We start from the raw sequence: 18,137 nt of genomic DNA on the forward strand, positions 1-18,137 counted from the left end.
CTTTTTAAATTTTCAGAACTAATAGAATTTTCTAAAGTATATGATGTGGACTGTATATGTGTGCTTGCGTGTGTGTGGATAGAGAGAGAGACAAACAAAAAATGAGTCGAAGTTTTTTCACATAATTTGAAAGAATGGAATTGTCATTCATTGAGATGGGAAAGAATATGGAAGGTGCAGTATTATGTGAGGGAAATCAGAAAATTAATTTGGAACATGGTAACTTTGAGATGCCTCTTAGACCTCCAAACTGAGGTAAGAAGAAGTCAGTTGGATATACAAATCTGGAGTTCAGGGGCAAGTTCCAGGCCGAGTTAATATATATAACTAAAATGGTGCCTTGAGTTTCCTTTTAATATAAGTCAGATTGTGCCACTCCTTTGTTCAAAACTCTCCAGTGATTTTTTTCATTTTACTCAGAGACAAAGGTAAAATTTTTACAGTGTGCCTACAAGGCTCTCCATGATCTATCCTCCCACCCCTAATATCTTCTACCTTGGTGATGATAATGGTAGCTGCCGTAACAAATAAACCCCACAGTACCAGTGGCTTAACACAACTGAAATTTATTTTTTGTTCACAAAACAGTCCAGTGTGGGTATTCTTGGTCAGCAGGAGCCTTTCCTCCATGTGCTTGATCCAGGATCCTTCTGTCTTCTGTTTTGCCATTACTTAGAACCTCAGAATCTTCTACTTCTAGCTGGTGGAAGGCAAAAAAGAAAGAAAGGAGAAGCCTAATTTGCTTCTTAAATGCCTGACCTAGCAGTGACATACATAAATTCCTACACACATTCCATTGGTGAGAACTAGTTATGTGGCCACATCTGGACACAAGTAGGGCTGGCAAATGTCCCTGACCAAGCAGCTCCACACACTACGGAAGGGGCAACATGATTTTTTTGGTGAACTGCCAGCCAACTCCACCACACCTTCCACCATTTTCTACCACTCCTCCCAACCCTGATGCCTTCCAGCCCCCCTAACCTCCTTACTATTCCATAAATACGCCAGGTGCACTCTGCTTCACACCCTTTTCCCTCAGATGTCCTCTTGCTCTCTCATGTTCTTCATGCTGAAGTGGGTGACCAAGGTTGCTACTTTTTAAGAGTATATTATGTTCCAGATATTTAAAATTCATTTTTCATTAATTTTTATTAACTTGTGAATCTTCGGTGCAATCCTATGTGGGTCAGAATGACGATTCTTATTTCAGAGAGGGTAACTGATGTGCCTCAGCTTACTTAGCTACTCGTAGGAGTGGGAGTGGAGATTTAAACATTAAATCTTTTTTTTTTTTTTTTCAGAGACAGGGTCTTACTCTGTCACACAGGCTGCAGTGCAGTGGCATGATCATGCAGCAGTAAGCATCAGCCTCCCGAGCAGCTCGGACTACAGACAGGTGGGTGCCACCATACCTGGCTAATTTCTAATTTTTTTGTAGAGACAGGATCTTGGCATATTGCCCAGGCTGGTCTCAAATTCCTGGCCTTAGGCAATGCACCTGCCTCAGCCTCCCAAAGTGTTGGGATTACAGGTATGAGCCACTGCACTTGGCCTGAACATGAAATCTTAAGAGCATCCAGTTCTATATTTTCTCTGACTCTCTAAGAAGCAATTACTCTGCCAAACATATTTCTTTTTTTTTTTGAGACAGAGTCTCACTCTCTTGCCTGGGGCGAGTGCCGTGGCGTCATCCTAGCTCACAGCAACCTCAAACTCCTGGGCTCAAGCAATCCTACTGCCTCAGCCTCCCGAGTAGCTGGGACTACAGGCACCATGCCCGGCTAATTTTTCCTATATATATTTTTAGCTGTCCAATTAATTTCTTTCTATTTTTTTTTGGTAGAGACGGGGTCTCGCTCTTGCTCAGGCTGGTCTGGAACTCCTGAGCTCAGAACAATCTGCCCGCCTCGGCCTCCCAGAGAGCTAGGATTACAGGCGTGAGCCACCGCGCTCGGCCCCAAACATATTTCTTACTGGGAAGGAGATCACTTTACAATCGAGTATTCTGGCCTTCTGAATAGTGACATTTCCCAGGACAAATTAATACAGTCATACTTTTGTGGGTTTTTTTTTTTTTTAAGAGACCGGGTCTCACTCTGTCACCCAGGCTGGAGTGCAGTGGCATGATCACAGCTCACTGTAGCCTTCAATTCCTGGGCTCAAGCCATCCTCCTGCATCAGCCTCCTGAGCAGCTGAGACTACAGACATGCGCTACCACACTGGCTAATTTTTATTGTTTTTTGTAGAGATAAAGTCTCACTGTATTGCTCAGGCTGGTCTTGAACGCTTGGCCTTAAGTGATCCTCATGCTTCGAGCTCCCAAAGTGCTGAGATTACAGGCGTGAGCCACTGTGCCTGGCCCTGAATGGGCTTTTTAAAGCTACTTTCTCCTTTCTATTTTTCTCTCACCAGTTCAGGCAGGTTAGATACAGGGAGGAGCAGGTTTTGAGTGACGATGATGGTGACCTGCAGGCCATCCTCCCCAAGGGAACCAATACTTGAGAGAAGTACCTAGGAGAGAGCCCAGGTTCAGCCCTTGGGGAAGCCAGCTGCCTTCTACAATCCTTAGTGGCAGTCTGCCAGAACTAACCTTGAGCACACCTCTTTCTGGAACAATAATAATAATCGGTAGCATTTACTTTGTGACTTCTACATTCCAGGAAATATTTTCACTGCTTTACCCATACTTGCATATATCTTATATAATCTTTACAAAAATCATAACTGTTGGCATCTAGAGATTAAGTAATCTGTCGAATGTCACACAGTAAATGATAAAGTCAGGATTCAAATCTGAGCATTGTTTGTAGAGCCCATGCTAGTAACCATTATACTAAATTGCCTTCTTGGCTTCTGATCTTCAGTTTCCAATAAAGACACATCTGCCTAGCTTCTGTGGGAAATGAAATCAGAAGGTCCCAGGATAACGACCAGGAGGTAAGTTTCCCTTGCGCTTGTGAGAGAGATCCCCCCTCTCACAGGAAGATCTGCTTGGGGATGGATCTGAGAATTCTCACAGAGTGAAGAGGAAGGAGAACTCCCAAATGGCAGGGGCCTCCGGAGGCTTTCATTGGGAAAAGGGGAGAGTGTGGGAAAAGGCCTGGCTGGGTTTGGTTCGGGGGAACGGGGAGCTGAACACAAGTCCAAGATTCTAGACTGGGGCTTTATCTCTTAGACTCTTTGTAACCTTGGGGAAGTCCTTGCTTCTCTCTGAGCCTCAGTTTCCCCACCTGTAAAATAAGGGTAAATATAAAACAAGCTGATCTACCCCCCCACCAAAAGAGGGGGCATCCTTAGCTCTACTGGGGAAAAGGCTGGGCACGGACGCCAAAGAGTAGGGGCAGGGAGAAGGCGCTGTCTGGGGTCCAGGCAGACAGCCAGCAAATAGTACTAGGTGGGCTTCCAAGCTCAGTCGTGCGACCCTATCCCTGTGACAGGGCCGCGCTAAGGAGATCTCTGGACCTCTAGTGGGTGGGGGTTGGGAGGGAAGAGCATGGTCCAGTGTCCCGGCTCTGCAGCCTGCGCACACAGTTCTTGCACCTTGTCAGCCCTCCTTAAAGGAGAAGCAGTCCCAGGGGGGTGGCGGTTGCAGGCGACCAAGCAGTGGCTGGCCGCGCTGCGGCTACCGCCTGGGAAGCTGCAGCCCGCCGGGCCCGAAGAGCATCACGTCATCCTTTCCGCCAGGCGCCCGCCCCCTCCCCGATGGCGCCTGCGCAGGCGCGGCAGGAGGGGGGCCGCGGTGGGGGCTCTCCCCGGCGCTTTCAGCCCTTCTCTAGGTTCGCTCGGACCGCGGCGCTCTCGGCTGGCGGCAGCGGCAGCGGCGCGGAGGGGAAGGCGTCCAGGATGCGGTGCGGGGCGGCCCGTTGCCCCCCCGCCCCGTCACGGCAGCCGCGGCGGCCGCGGGGCCAGGGCCAGGGCCGGGGGCGGCGGCCCGAGCCGCGGTAGCGGCGGCGGCGGGAGGGGCGGCCTGAGGGCGGGCGGGCGCCCGGGTGCGGGGGTTCCGCGCCGCTCCGCCCGGCCCGTCTCGGCCCCAGCGCCATGAGCGGCAGCGGCGGTGGCGGAGGGGGCTCGGCGCCCAGTCGCTTCGCCGACTACTTTGTCATCTGCGGGCTGGACACTGACACCGGGCTGGAGCCGGACGAGCTGTCGGGTGAGTGCGCGCCGAGCCCGGGGCAGCTTCCCCGCGCCCGCTGCGGTCGGGGACCCCAGAGGAAACCTCCCCGCGCCCCCGCTTTGTCCCGGCAGCCGGGCAAGGGTCGGTCGGGAGGACCCAGGGCGGGCGCAGGAGAAGGAGGCGTTGGGCTGAAGGAGGGAGACGGGATGAGGGCTCCGAGCAATGAGGAGTCCGAACGGCCCCTCGGACCTCTGCGCTGTGGGCATGTAGTCGGCAACAAGGGAGAGGGAAGGGTTGTGTATTCTCAGTTTGGTGTAGGTTGAGTGACTTAGTGTAAAATAAAGGGAAGCTTGTTCTCCAGCACCCATTAGGGAGGGAAGAAGGCATCCCACATTCTAGTGAAAGTTCCACCCAGACTTTAAAAAAAAAAAGCAAAACAAAAACTTGGTGAGTTTATCTGGCCTCTTCCCAAGAAGCCTGTGATACTAGTTCCTCAAAACCGTTAGAACCCAGCTTTGGGCTGGGCTTCCTGCGTTTTTCTACAGATTGCAGCTCTGCGCCTCTGGATGGGACATGTAGTAATAAAGTGAACTTAGGCGGCACCAAGAAGGGTGGGAACTCACTTGGCAATAGAAAGGGCTTGTATCCCCGGGCCGTGCCTTTTTAAAAAGTAATTTATGTTCTTTATGAGGCCTGGGTCATTTGTGAATAAAAGGGTAGCATCCTAGTTGGAGAGACTGGGTTGTGTTATGATGCTTCTCAAGTCATCTTTCAAAGGGAAAGTAGTGGTTAGAGTGAAAATGGGGCCCTGACCAGATTTGGCTCTCATTATATTAATAGAAGGGTGTCAAAATTATAAAGTCCCTGTGAATTCCACTGCACCGTCATTGGAGCCTTTGTATTGCAACAGTTTTGAAAAAAAGTTTTTGTCTGGAATGTCCAGTTAGTGGGTTTCAAGTGGGTGGAGGTTTGTTGGGTTATACTTTAAGGTTATGTCATCCTGTTTTGATGAGGGAAGCTCCTTTCTACTTTCTGACATGATGTGTTCACTGTAAAGTTTCTTTCTTGAAAGTGATGATCCTGTTGACTGATTTTACTTCAGAGATGACAGGACAGTTTTTGTTTTGTTTTTGGTCACCTGAAAAATTCCAGTGTTTCTTATGAAAAAAACTATGTGCATGTTTCAAATGACAAAAATGGACTGTCTTTATTTTAGAAAATGACAAATCGATGCCTTTAAGAAGGTCAGAAAAATGCGATTTCCTCAAATTAATAGCAGGTGGAGAAACAAATCATGAAGCAGTGATACAATACTAGGTCTTTTGTTGGGGGTGGCTTTATTGTTTCACGTTCACTTTTTTAAGGCTATTTTTAATTTTTATGGATACATAACAGTTGTTCAAGTTCACTTTTTTAGGTCTTAGGATTCTTACAATACAGATGTTAATTTTTCATATGTGTTAAGTTTGTGACTTTGTGGTGGAATTTTTGGAATTCAGTTCCAGGTGTTGGTACTGGAAGGGACCTCAGAGAGGAAAATGAGGCCCAGGAACGACAGTGGGGCCTGCTTCTGCTACTTAGTTGCCTCACTCTTGGTTCTGTACCCCTCTTATGATACTAAACTGCATCTCATTGGCTTGGCTGGAGGTCTTTAGAAAACACTTAACATGTTGAGAAAATAAAAATAATATAGTTTTTCTCCACAAAGAAGCTTTAAGGTGGCATAAACTGTTTTTATTTTTATGCTGTGCTTTTGAATGTCAAATTGTACAGAGACTTGGTTTTAAAAAATAGAATGGTTGACTGGGCCTGGTGGCTTTTGCCTTTAATCCTAGCACTTTGGGAGGTGGAGGTGGGAGGATCGCTTGAGGTCTGGAGTTTGAAACCAGCCTGGTACAAGACCGCCGATCTACCAAAAAAAAAAAAAAAATTGGCTCACAAGTGGTAAAGCTTAGGAATGAAGGTTGGGAAGTTAACTGTTAGTGAGAGCATGGGTTTGGGGGTCAAACATTCCTGCTCTGCTGTTGACTATCTCTGTGACCCTGTCAGGGTCCTCATCTTTAAAAAAGAGAATGTAAATAAAAAGCATCTCATCAAGTAGACCCTCAAACATTAAAAAAAAAAAGTCTTTCAACATTTCATTAAAAGAGAAATGTCGTTCTCTTTTAATATGTATCTGTTAATTATCTGACTTTTCTGCAAGCTAAAATTATATCCTGGTGGAAGTTTATTGGGATAGTGAAGAGGGATGAGTTATATAAAATGTGTAAAGGAGGGTATTTTCTGTCTTTTTAAACGTGGTTGCAGTCGTAGAATTCCAAGACCGTTTATCCAATAGGTGGCCTTTGTTAGAGTAAGCACTGATTGAAGGATTCCTCCCCCTCCACCCCTGTCACTTCATTTCCGGTGGGTTGGTAGGGGAATCTGGACTACCCAGAGGGTATCTTTGAATAAAACAAAACAATACAAACAACACTATTCCGGTCCATGCTGAGACTCTGCTCAGTTTGCCTTATAGCTCCCAAAGTGATGATGTCATAGTCAGTGGAACTACAGGAAATTGAATTGCACCCAGGGTCTCTGTGGAGGTGCTGTGGAGTTCTCTGCAAGCAAATTAAGTTATATACCACAGGTAGCTTGAACCCAAAATAAACAAATCAAAGATGCTCAGTGTTTTTCTCGTTTTATGGAGAATCATTAAGATTCATTCCCCTCTGTCTGCAACAAATAAGCACAGAGCTGGCTGTGTTGAATATATACTCAGATCACTGGATTTTATAGGAATCTCTTCCTGTCACCTCTTCCCTTTTCTTGCAGACTCAGCATTTGGGCAAGTCATGTTGCTCTTTGTTGTGCAAGGAACTGAGGAAGGTGTGAAAATTAATTGTGTTTTCTTTTCTGGTTGAGGAAGTACTCTGTGTTGAAAGGAGAACAAGATTTTTGAGCTTGTCAGATGAGCAAATCTGGAAGAATTGCTTTCAATTTATGTTTTCCATTTTTTTTTTTTGTCCATCCTAAGTGGGGATGCAGATGGTACTAGAATTTAGTTCCTCATTCTACCTCTTTCGTGGGTGAATGTCCTGGGGATCTTCATTTTTTTTGTTTCTTATGGTCACCGCTAGGTGACCACAAGGAAAGGCTTTACCATGTGGTGGGATTCCTGAGTTTATTTTTCCTGTCTCTGAGAGTTAAGGTTCCAGAATGCTTAAGATCTGTTTCTTACCTTGAAATCTCTAAGTTCCTCTGAACTTATCTGCACGCGGCATTGGGTATCCTATATAAGTATCTTAGGTTCTCTCATCCATTACTGCAATTTTCCCAGGTTCTGGGCAGAGGATCCTGCCAAGAATTTAAGAGAAGGGGCTAGAGATAAGGATAGATGGGAGATTGTCCATCTGTCCTTATCTCTAGCCCAGCGTCCTATATGACCTTACTTAGAACACTGAGAATACACTGAATTGTTCTCTTAATGTCACCTTTAGAAGAGAAAAAATTCTACTGGTCAGGAATGGCAGAGGACTAGTCAGATCATACTTCTCCTTAATTGTATTGACCAGTGAAATTGGAACTTCAAAATTATGGAATGTCAAACAAGAAAGCACTGTTAGAGATTATACAACCTTCTCATTTTACAGATGAGGAAACTGAGGCCCTGAGAAAGTTGGAGAGTATTTGTCTTCCTTGCCACATTTCATTCTTCTTTTCTGCTGCTTGAGTGATGTTTTGCATGATTTTCAGTAATCTGATGAGTAGGGGAAAAACAAGTAAAAAACTTGTTTGGCAAGGGCGGGAGCAGATATTATGGCAATTTTTTCTAGTCCTGGTTTCTGTTTCATGTTAAGAAAGAATACTGTGTGTGATTATCATTAGGGATGTCTTATTTTTTATTTTTTAGCTTTACCTTTTGATATAATTTTACACTTAAAGAAACATGACAAAAAATAGAAGAATAGAACAAAGAACTCCAATATATCCTTTAGCCAAATTCACTGTTTACGTCTTGACCCATTTGCTTTATCACTTATATGTGCACCCTCATATATGTAAACAAACAACTCGCTTGAGATATAATTCACATACCATACAGTTCACTTATTTAAGGTGTACAATTCAATGATTTTTAGTTTATTCACAGAGTTGTAAAATCACATTACAATCAATTTTAGAATATATTTATCACTCTTCCCAAAAAACCTGTACCCATTAGCAATTACTCCTTATGTTCTCCCAATCCCCTAACCCATATCCTAGGCAACCACTAATCTTTCTATTTCTGTAGATTTGCTTATTTTGGACATTTCGTATAAGTGGAATCATATGGTCTCTTGTTACTGGCTTCTTTCACCTAGTGTAATGTTTTCAAGGTTCATCCATGTTGTAGCATATCTCAGTATGCCATTTCTTTTTACAGCTGAATAATATGCCATGGTATGAATATACAACATTTTATTTATCCATTAGTTGATGGACACTTGGGTGGTTTCTACTTTTTGGTTATCATAAATAATGCCGCTGTAAACATTTGTGTACAAATTTTTGTGTGGGCATATGTTTTCATTTCTCTTGGCTAACTAGGAATGAAATCGTTAGGTCATATGGTAACTAACTCTATGTTTAACCTTTTGAGGGACTGCCTGCCAGTCTGTTTTCCAAAACAGCTGCACCAGTTTCCACCAGCAGTGTTTGAAGGTTCTATTTGTCCACATTCTCACCAATACTTATTATCTGTGTTTTTGATTATAGCTATCCTAGTGGGTGTGAAGTGGAATCTCATGGTTTTGATTTGCATATCCTTAAAGACTAAAAATCTTATTTAAAAGAAAAAAGGCTATCCCTCTATAGAGATGAAGTGGCTGTAAAAAGTTTGATGAGGCCGGGTGCGGTGGCTCATGCCTATAATACTCTGGGAGGCTGAGGCTGGAGGATTGTTTGAGCTTAGGAGTTCAAGACCAGCCTGAGCAAGAGTGAGACCTCTACCCAAAATAGAAAAATTAGCCGGATGTGGTGGTGTGTGCCTGCAGTCCAAGCTACTCAGGGGGCTGAGGCAGGAGAATCGCTTGAACCCAGGAGTTTGAGGTTGCAGTGACCTATGATGGTGCCACTGCACTCCAGCCTGGGTGACGGAGTGAGATGAGACTCTGTGTCAAAAAAAAAAAAAAAAAAAAAATTTTTGATGAACCATTTTTAAACTGGCAGTCAATACGAACTAAGTTTTTATCTTTCTCTGTCAGTCTGTTTGATTCTTGGCAGATTCTCATAATTTCATAAAAGTATCTCTGCTCTGAAGCCCAGATTCCTAACCAGCAAAACTCAAATCCTTATGGCTTACCTTAGACATCTGTGGATACTGCCAGAAGTCAAGGCTGTTAGAGTAAGGGGAGATTTCCTAAGTTAGGTCATGTGTTTTCTTTTTTAAGGTAGAAGAAATAAGAAGTTAGGAGAAGAGACCAACACTCAGAAAACAATTACAGAGCAGCCCGGGGCAGTTTAAAATACAAGCTAAATTTGGAGACACTGTATATTCTTAGCACATAAGAGAACCCCACTTGACTCCTTTAGGTAGGGAGGTTCACACTGCAAATAAGTGGATTTTACTTAATGATGTTCGGGCCCTGCTTTTCTCTTCTTAGGAGGAAATCCTGTGTCACGGTGTTTGGTGCTTAAACCAAATTCTCTTAACTCTGCTCGGCCCTTCCTTCCTTCCTAGATTAAAAATAAAGTTTTTTTTTGCCTAAGGCCTCCTTTGGCAACACCCTTTTACAGCCTATATCCCTTTATAAACTTGTTTTTTGGCTAACTCTGGTGGAAGATGTACTTGGGCTTGGCTCAGCTCCTAAATGCCCATTATTGTTTGAATCCTTGGATTTGAATTACTGTCAAGTGGTCTTAGAGGTCTCTCAAGAGCCCAGGTACATATGAGGGAACCTATGCTTTGTATATTTTAGGTTCCTGCTAAATATGGCATAAGATCCAGTGAGAGAGAGAGAAAGGCTTGCCTTTCAGAGGCCGATGACATCCTGTGGAATTCAGTGATTAAACACAGGCTATTATTGCCAGATTTTTAGATTTAGTTTTTTTTTTTTTTTTTTTTTTTGCAGTGTCATTCTGTTGCCCGGGTTGAAGTATGGTAGGGTGATCACAGCCCCCCGCAACCTCAAATTCCTGGGCTCAGGCGATCCTCCTGCCTCAGCCTCTTGAGTAAGCTGGGACTACAGGCCTGTGCCACCACGCCCACCTAATTTTTTCTGTTTTTAGCGGAGATGGGGTCTCACTCTTGTTCAGGCTGGTCTTGAACTCCTGACTTCAAGTGATCCTCCCGCATCGGCTTCCCAGAGTGCTAGGATTCCAGGCATGAGCCACAGGGCCTGGCCTTAGTTATTTTCTTCTAATTTTTTTTTTTTTTTTGAGATAGGGTCTCACTCTGTTGCCTAGGCTGGAGTACAGTGGCGCAATCATAGCTCACTGCAGCTTTGAGCACTGGGCTCAAGCGATCCTCCTGCCTCAGCCTCCTGAGTAGCTGGGACTACAGGTGTGTGCCACCACCTGGCTAATTTTTCTTATTTTTGTAGAGATGGGGTCTTGCTGTGTTGCCCAGGCTGGTCTTGAACTCGTGGCCTCAAGTGATTCTCCTGCCTTGGCTTCCCAAAGTCCTGGGGTTATAAGATTTAGTTCTTAAAAGTTTTTCAGCTGTGAGCTAGCCTGGGCAACAGAGTGAGACTTTGTCTCAAAAAAAAAAAAAAGAAAAAAAAAAGTTTTTCAGCATGGCAGGTATTAGTCAGATGCCATGTTCCATATGTTCTATGATTGATGATTTTAGTTTGGAGTTTATAGAACCCTGAGCTGAGTCTTATGAATGGCAGGGTCCTGTCATGGCAGAAAGTGAGAGTCTGTGCCAGATCTCAAACTGTTTTCAGTATGCCCCCAGGGGATCAGATATATAATAACTACAGGAAATAAGATGGCAACAGATGACCACACATGTGGGCCTCCAGATCCCCAAGTGTGGCCCCTTAGCCAACCAAATCCAAATTTTACATAACAAATCCTTTTAATGAAGGTATCTGTTGCGTGAAGTTTAGATTCAGTCAAAAGGTCGTGCACTGAAGGCTCTAGAAGGCCACATGTGGCCCCAGTGTCACAGGTTCCCCACCTCTGGTTGTGTTTCTCAAATACTAAGGATATTTGCTTGGTATTTCATACCTTCCTGTTAAAGATAATCAAGTTAGTAACTTTTGTTGTTGTTGTTCATTGTGTGATGGGTAAGTCAGGTAAAAATTTTGCTAGGCCTTTAGTGGTCTACTTTATGGACTGAACTAGTTGGGTTATTTTAAAATGCTTTCATGGAATGCTGAGAAGCCAGAACAGTGAGAAGTTCTGTGGAAGTTCTTCTCATTCAGCTTCATTCCTATGTGAGTGTGGGATTCCTTGATTTTTAAACTATTCCCAGTTGGCAAAACATAATATGAATGTGCATTTGTTTATATTGGTCACAGAATAAAAAATGTCAGAGATAGAAATCAGAGATAGTTTAGCCACCACTTTTGACAGATGGTAATTAATATTTGTAAATGACTTTATAGTTTTACAGTGTACTTTTAAAGCATTTTTAATTTTTTCAGCCCCACTTGAAATAAAATTTTTTTGTCCAGTGTCACCCAGAAAGTTAGAAAGATCTGTTAGATGGGAGGCTGAGGCAGGAGGATTGCTTGAGCCCAGGAGTTTGAGGTTGCTTGCTGTGAGCTAGGCTGACGCTGCAGCACTCTAGCCCAGGCAAGAGTCTGTCTCAAAAAAAAAAAAAAAAGAAAGAAAGAAAGAAAAAGAGGCCGGGCGCGTGGTGGCTCACGCTTGTAATCCTAGCACTCTGGGAGGCCGAGGCGGGCGGATTGTTTCAGCTCAGGAGTTCGAAACCAGCCGGAGCAGGAGCGAGACTCCGTCTCTACTAAAAATAGAAAGAAATTAATCAGACAACTAAAAATATATAGAAAAAATTAGCCGGGCATGGTGGCGCATGCCTGTAGTCCCAGCTACTCGGGAGACTGAGGCAGAAGGATTGCTTGAGCCCAGGAGTGTGAGGTTGCTGTGAGCTAGGCTGACGCCACGGCACTCACTCTAGCCCGGGCAAAAAGAGTGAGACTCTGTCTCGGAAAAAAAAAAGAAAGATCTGTTAGCATCCAGGTCTGTCTGTTGTCTCACTATTTAAAACATTTTTTTTTTTTTTTTAATTTTTAGAGACAGGGTCTGTGGTCTGTTGCCCCAGGCTGAAGTGCAGTGGTCCAATCACAGCTCACTGCAGCCTGGAACTCCTGGGCTCAAGCGATCCTCCTGCCTCAGCCTCCTGAGTAGTTGGGACTGCAGGTGTGTGCCACCATACCCAGCTAATGCTGTCTCACTATTAATGAGTTTTTTCTTTAAATTGTAGATGTGGGAAAACTGAAGCAATGGCTTAATCATTGAATAGCAGAGCTGTGTGTTGTGGCCTCATTGTGGTTCAGTCCCCAGCCCACATTGCAGCAGAAATGCTGTGTCAGGGAAGGAGGCAGGTTACTTGTCTTCTGAATTGTAGTTAAGGCTGGTTGTTGTTTCTTCCTCTCTCCCCACTCTTTATCAGTTCTGGAAATGTTTTTCTTAGACCAATAGTTACTAGGGCTTTATTTCTAAGAAGCTGTCTTTTTTTTATGTGTGGCTGTTACAGGATGTTTTATGCTTTTTGCTTGAGGTCTGTTTTCTTTTAAGAAAAAAGATTTGCATCTGCTAACCTCAGAAATCCCTCTGTGTAGCCTGCAGTTTCATCTTTTGTGATTGTAGTTTAGGAGAGGGCTGTCTTAATAATGAAAGGATATGGAAAACAACCAAGAAATTTACAGGATTTTGAAAGGCATAAATACAAAGGAGGAAATGATTTAGAAATAATAATCGCAGGTCATAATTATAAGACAATGAGTGGATAAATCCAATTGACAACAAATTACATGCATTTTTGTTATAATACATTAGAATTACTTTCCAGGAATGTCAGAGAACTTGGTTCTTTTTTCAGGTGTATCATCTCTGATGCCCCTTTGTTTGTTTTTGTAGTTTTATTATAGAATAATGGCCCTTCAACAGTGTTTAAGCCTAGTTATGAAGATAGGTGTTAATTTGGGGCTATATTGTTGTATTGTTGAAGCAAACGAGATTTTATTTTGAGTAAGTTAGGTTTCTCTTTTCTTATCTTTCCCAGTGTCTTTATTCGACAGTGACCACTAAAAAAAATCTTTATTTTTTTCCTGATTATATTAATAAAAGCCATAGGTCTTTATAAAAATGTAAATATTATAGAACTACATTATAAACTCCTTGTTCCAGCTAGGCAAATTTCTTAGCTTTGCTAGAAGCTATAGGTTTGCTATAAATTTAGTAGGTGCTTGATGAAGATTTGTTGTATTAATTATGAAAAGGGAAAGGCTGCCTATTCAGATTTTTAAAGAATTTTACGTATGTTTTTTTCCAATATAGGCATAGTACTTAACTTTTTGGAACTTAGCAAGCCAAACTTCTATAGCTTTCCTAAATGCTAAGTAAAGAACGTGGGAGATCTATAGAAGAGAGGAATAGCAAGAACTGTGTTTCTATTCCCCAGATTCTCAAAAAGTAAAGGGCCAGGCCGGGCGCGGTGGCTCACGCCTGTAATCCTAGCTCTCTGGGAGGCCGAGGCGAGCGGATTGTTTGAGCTCAGGAGTTCGAAACCAGCCTGAGCAAGAGCGAGACCCCGTCTCTACTAAAATTAGAAAGAAATTAATTGGACAACTAAAAATATATAGAAAAAATTAGCCGGGCATGGTGGCGCATGCCTGTAGTCCCAGCTCCTCAGGAGGCTGAGGCAGTAGGATCGCTTGAGCCCAGGAGTTTGAGGTTGCTGTGAGCTAGGCTGACGACACGGCACTCTAGCCCGGGGAACACAGTGAGACTCTGTCTCAAAAAAAAAAAAAAAAAAGTGAAGGGCGAGAGTCAGACCTAGAATTATGATGGCAGTGGGAAAAGCATTTTGTATTATGCTTTGATTATTTTATAATTTACATATTAAATTTTGTAATAGCTCAAATGAACCTGTATTTTTTTTTTTTTTAAATCTTGTTTTAATTTATTTAACCAGTTCTGTTGACCCAGGATCACAATCTCTTGTTAGGAAAAATATTCTTTGGAAATTGATTTAGTTTATTTGTGATGCTATAACAGAACACCACAGATTGGATAATTTATAAAGAACAGAAATTTATTTCCTCATAGTTCTGGGGGTGGGAAGTCCAAGATTAAGGTGCTGGCATTTGGTCTGGCGAGGGTGTTTTTGCTGTGTTCTCACATGGCAGAAGGAAGAAGGGCAAGCTAGCCTCTTTTAAACCTTCTTTTAAAAGAGCCTTAATCCCACTAACAAGGGAACAGCCCTCATGGCCTAATCATCTTTTAAAGGTCTCACCTTCTAATATTATCACTTTGGCAACACCTGAATTTTAGAGGGGACACATTCAAACCATAGCAGAAATATAGCAAATATTTAGAAATACCATCTGCTAAACTGACTTACGGTTTTGCTAAACTCTGGGGTTCAGTATGTCCAAATGCAGTTGACCCTTGAACAATGTGGGGATGAGGGGCACTAATCCCTGTACAACCAAATATTCATGTATAATTTTGTTCCCTTTAAAAGTAATTTTTTTGTTTCTGATCACAATACAGGGAAGGAGCAAGGGCAACACCTGTAACCCTCATGCATAACTTTTGACTTCTCAAAAACTTAACTATTATTAGCCTGCTGTTGACCAGAAGCCTTACTGATAACATAAACAGTTGATTAACACATATTTTGTATATTATATGTCTTATATACCGTATTCTTAAAATAAAGTAAGCTATAGAAAAGGTTATTTAGAAAATCATAAGGGGTGCGGTGGCTCACGCCTGTAATCCTAGCACTGTGGGAGGCCAAGGTGGGAGGATCGCTTGAGCTCAGGAGTTTGAGACCAACCTGAGCAAGGGTGAGACCCTATCTCTAATAATAATAAAAAAAAAAATCATAAGGAAGAAATAACATGCCTGAGCTCATATATTAAGAATTGGATACCTGTTCTCTCTGTCTCTAAAGTCCTCTACCTTTGTGTTATTGAAAGACCAACTTAGTAATGGGGCACTTGTTTGCAAAGATGTGTGACACGCAGTTGCTATCCTGCAGGGGCTCATAGTCTTCTGAGGAGTTAAGCATATAAACCAGTGTCTGCAATGCAGTGTGATAAATGACATAATGAAGGTATGTTTGTAATTGAGAATGAATATCTTACAAGCAGTGATTGTCCAGAAGACCTCAAAATTAGTTTTCTTTATTTGTTTTTCGTTCCCTCATTCAGCTGTTCCAGTTATTTGCTAATCACTATTTTAGGTACTTGAGACACATCAATGAATGAAACTTCCTTTATGGAGCAGTTAGTGGAGGGAGACAGACATTAAAAAAATAAACATAATAAACAAGTAACTTATATAGTATGTTAGGAAGTAAAAAGGGCTATGGAAAAAGTAAAGCAGGGTTAATGAGATCAAGAACATTAGGGCAAGGTGGAGATGGATGTTGTACTTTTGAATAGGATGGTTAGGGTAGACCTTACTGAGAAGGTGACAATTTGAAGCACAATTTTAAGGAGTCAAAGAAGTAGGCTATGTGTATACGTGCGGAAAAGTATTTCAGGCAGAGACAATAGCCTGTGCAAGGGCCTTAAACTAGTAGTATGCTTGCTGTATTAGAAGAACGGGTCACGATGTTAGTGAGGCTGGAGATAGTGAGTGAGGGAAGTGGTGGGAGATGAGATTGGAAAGGTGAGGAGAGGGAGTGTGTGGGAAAGACACAATAAGGCTTTGTAGGCCAGTGGTTTTCAGTGTGTTGTCTTTGGACCAGTGGTATCAACATATGAGAATTTGTTAGAAAGGTAAATTTTAGGCCTCATTTTTTACCTGCTGAATCAGAAACTTGGGGTGTAGGGCTTAGAAACCTGTATTTTAACAAGCCAGCAAGCCGATGCATACTAAAAGTTTGAGAACCATGGTTTTGGCTACTGCAAGAACTTTAATGTTATATACCTACACTGCTGCAAATTCTTAGGCTTGATCTAGGTTTAAGTGTGTAACTTAATAAATGAAAAACTCCAGAGTTTTGGCTTTAGAGTCTTTCAGTTCTGGTTTCAGATTATGGCTTCCTCACTTTCTAGTCGTGGAACCTTGGGTTAGCTTGTGATGTGGATTACATCAGTGGGAAAATACACACACACACACACACGCACACGCACACACACACACACACACACACACACACACACACACACAGTTACTGGGCAGGTAAGTCCCTGCTGAGACAACTAGACAGCTATTAATATGAAAGAACTGTTCCAAATTTTGGACTGCCTAAATTTAGGTATTGAATTATTAGCTGGCAGTTAACATATCTCATACCCCATTCATCAGCCAATTTTTTTTTTTCCTACTTGAGATTTTTGTGATCCTATCACCAGTGGTTGCCCATCAGGAGTCATTCAACACCCTACTTCCTGCCTTCCTCCATTCAACCCCCTCTGTGAGCCTTAGCTCATTAGGCTCTGTGCTGAGTGCTGGGAAGAGAAGGGAAGGTGCACTGTGAAACGAGGTAGAAAAGTATCCGTTCCTTAAGAGAGGAGCAGATAATGGTGTGTTGTTGAGGTTCAAGAGGGAAAGAATACTGTTTTCTAGCTTTGTAGTTTATGTCTTGCAATATTTACTGTATAGGGCATAGCTCTAGGTGTGACCTGAAACGAAAACAGTCCTTCTGATTTATTCATTGATTAATTTAGTACTCACTTAATGTATGCAAAAACATCCATGGGCCTATACATAAATTTTAGAATTTGAGGGTCAAAAGAGAGCAACACAATTAGAAAGTGAGGGAGCCATAATTTGAAACCATAATTTGAAATCTGGGAGTTGGAAAAAACATGAAAGTCATCCATGTAAGGAATGGTATTTTTCTCTCTTTAAAAATAAAATATTGAGCCAGGAATAGTGGTTCCTGCTTTAGTCCTAGCTACTCGGGAAACTGAGGCAGTAAAATCAGTTGAGCCCAGGAATTTGAGTCCAGCCTGGACAACATAGCAAGACACCATCTCTTAAAAAAATTGAGTTTTAAAATACATATTTCTTATAAGAAACTTAGAAATTATAGAAGGATATAGAAATAAGTCACTCATAATTCCTTTATCCAGAATTAAGCTCTGTAAGCATTTTGATGTCTTTATATAGTTCCTCTCACTTAAAAAAATTTTTATTGCGGTAACTTAAACAGTAAAGTGTATAAATTCTAAGTATATAACTGAATATATGTGTATGTATATATATATATATATATGTGTGTGTGTGTGTGTGTGTATCCAAGCATGTAACCATCACCCAGATCAGTTCTTTCAGCTTTTTTATTGTGTGTGTGTATATATATATTTATTTTTATTTTTGAGAGAGAGTCTCACTCTATTACCTAGGTTATAATGCTGTGGAGTCAGCCTAGCTCATGGCAATCTCAAACTCCTGGGCTCAAGTGATTCTCCTGCCTCAGCCTCCCGAGTACCTGAGACTATAGGCATGTGTCACCACACCTGGCTAATTTTTCTATTTTTAGTAGAGACAGGATCTCACTCTTGCTGAGGCTGGTCTTGGACTCCTGACCTCAAGTGATTCTCCTGCCTTGGCCATCCAGAATGCTAGAATTATAGGTGTGAGCCACCACGCCCGGCCTGTGTGTATATTTTAACAGAATGATAATGTGAAATGTTTTGTTTTCTGAGACAGAGTCTCGCTCTGTCTCCCTGGCTAGAGTACAGTGGTGTCATCATAGCTCACTGCACCCTCAAACTCCTGGGCTCCAGTGATTTTCCTGAGTGAGCCTCCCAAGTAGCTGGGGCTACAGGCACTCGCCAGGACGCCCCCTAATTTTTTTTTTTTTTTTTTTGAGACAGAGTCTCACTCTGTTGCCGG

At 42.5% G+C, this 18,137-nt stretch overlaps 1 protein-coding gene across 1 annotated transcript in view; it reads left to right on the top strand.

Moving 5' to 3' along the window:
* The first annotated feature begins 3,782 nt into the window (after nt 1-3,782).
* DENND5A (DENN/MADD domain containing 5A) overlaps nt 3,783-18,137 on the top strand; it is a 112,050-nt gene continuing 97,695 nt past the window's right edge. The window contains exon 1 of the mRNA XM_012654394.1: nt 3,783-4,154. Within this exon, the coding sequence (XP_012509848.1) occupies nt 4,043-4,154 (112 nt within the window). The 5' untranslated portion in view covers nt 3,783-4,042. The remainder of the gene's footprint in view (nt 4,155-18,137) is intronic.

The sequence above is a fragment of the Propithecus coquereli genome, unplaced genomic scaffold (assembly GCF_000956105.1).
Source record: "Propithecus coquereli isolate 6110/MARCELLA unplaced genomic scaffold, Pcoq_1.0 Scaffold44, whole genome shotgun sequence".
NCBI lineage: Eukaryota > Metazoa > Chordata > Mammalia > Primates > Indriidae > Propithecus > Propithecus coquereli.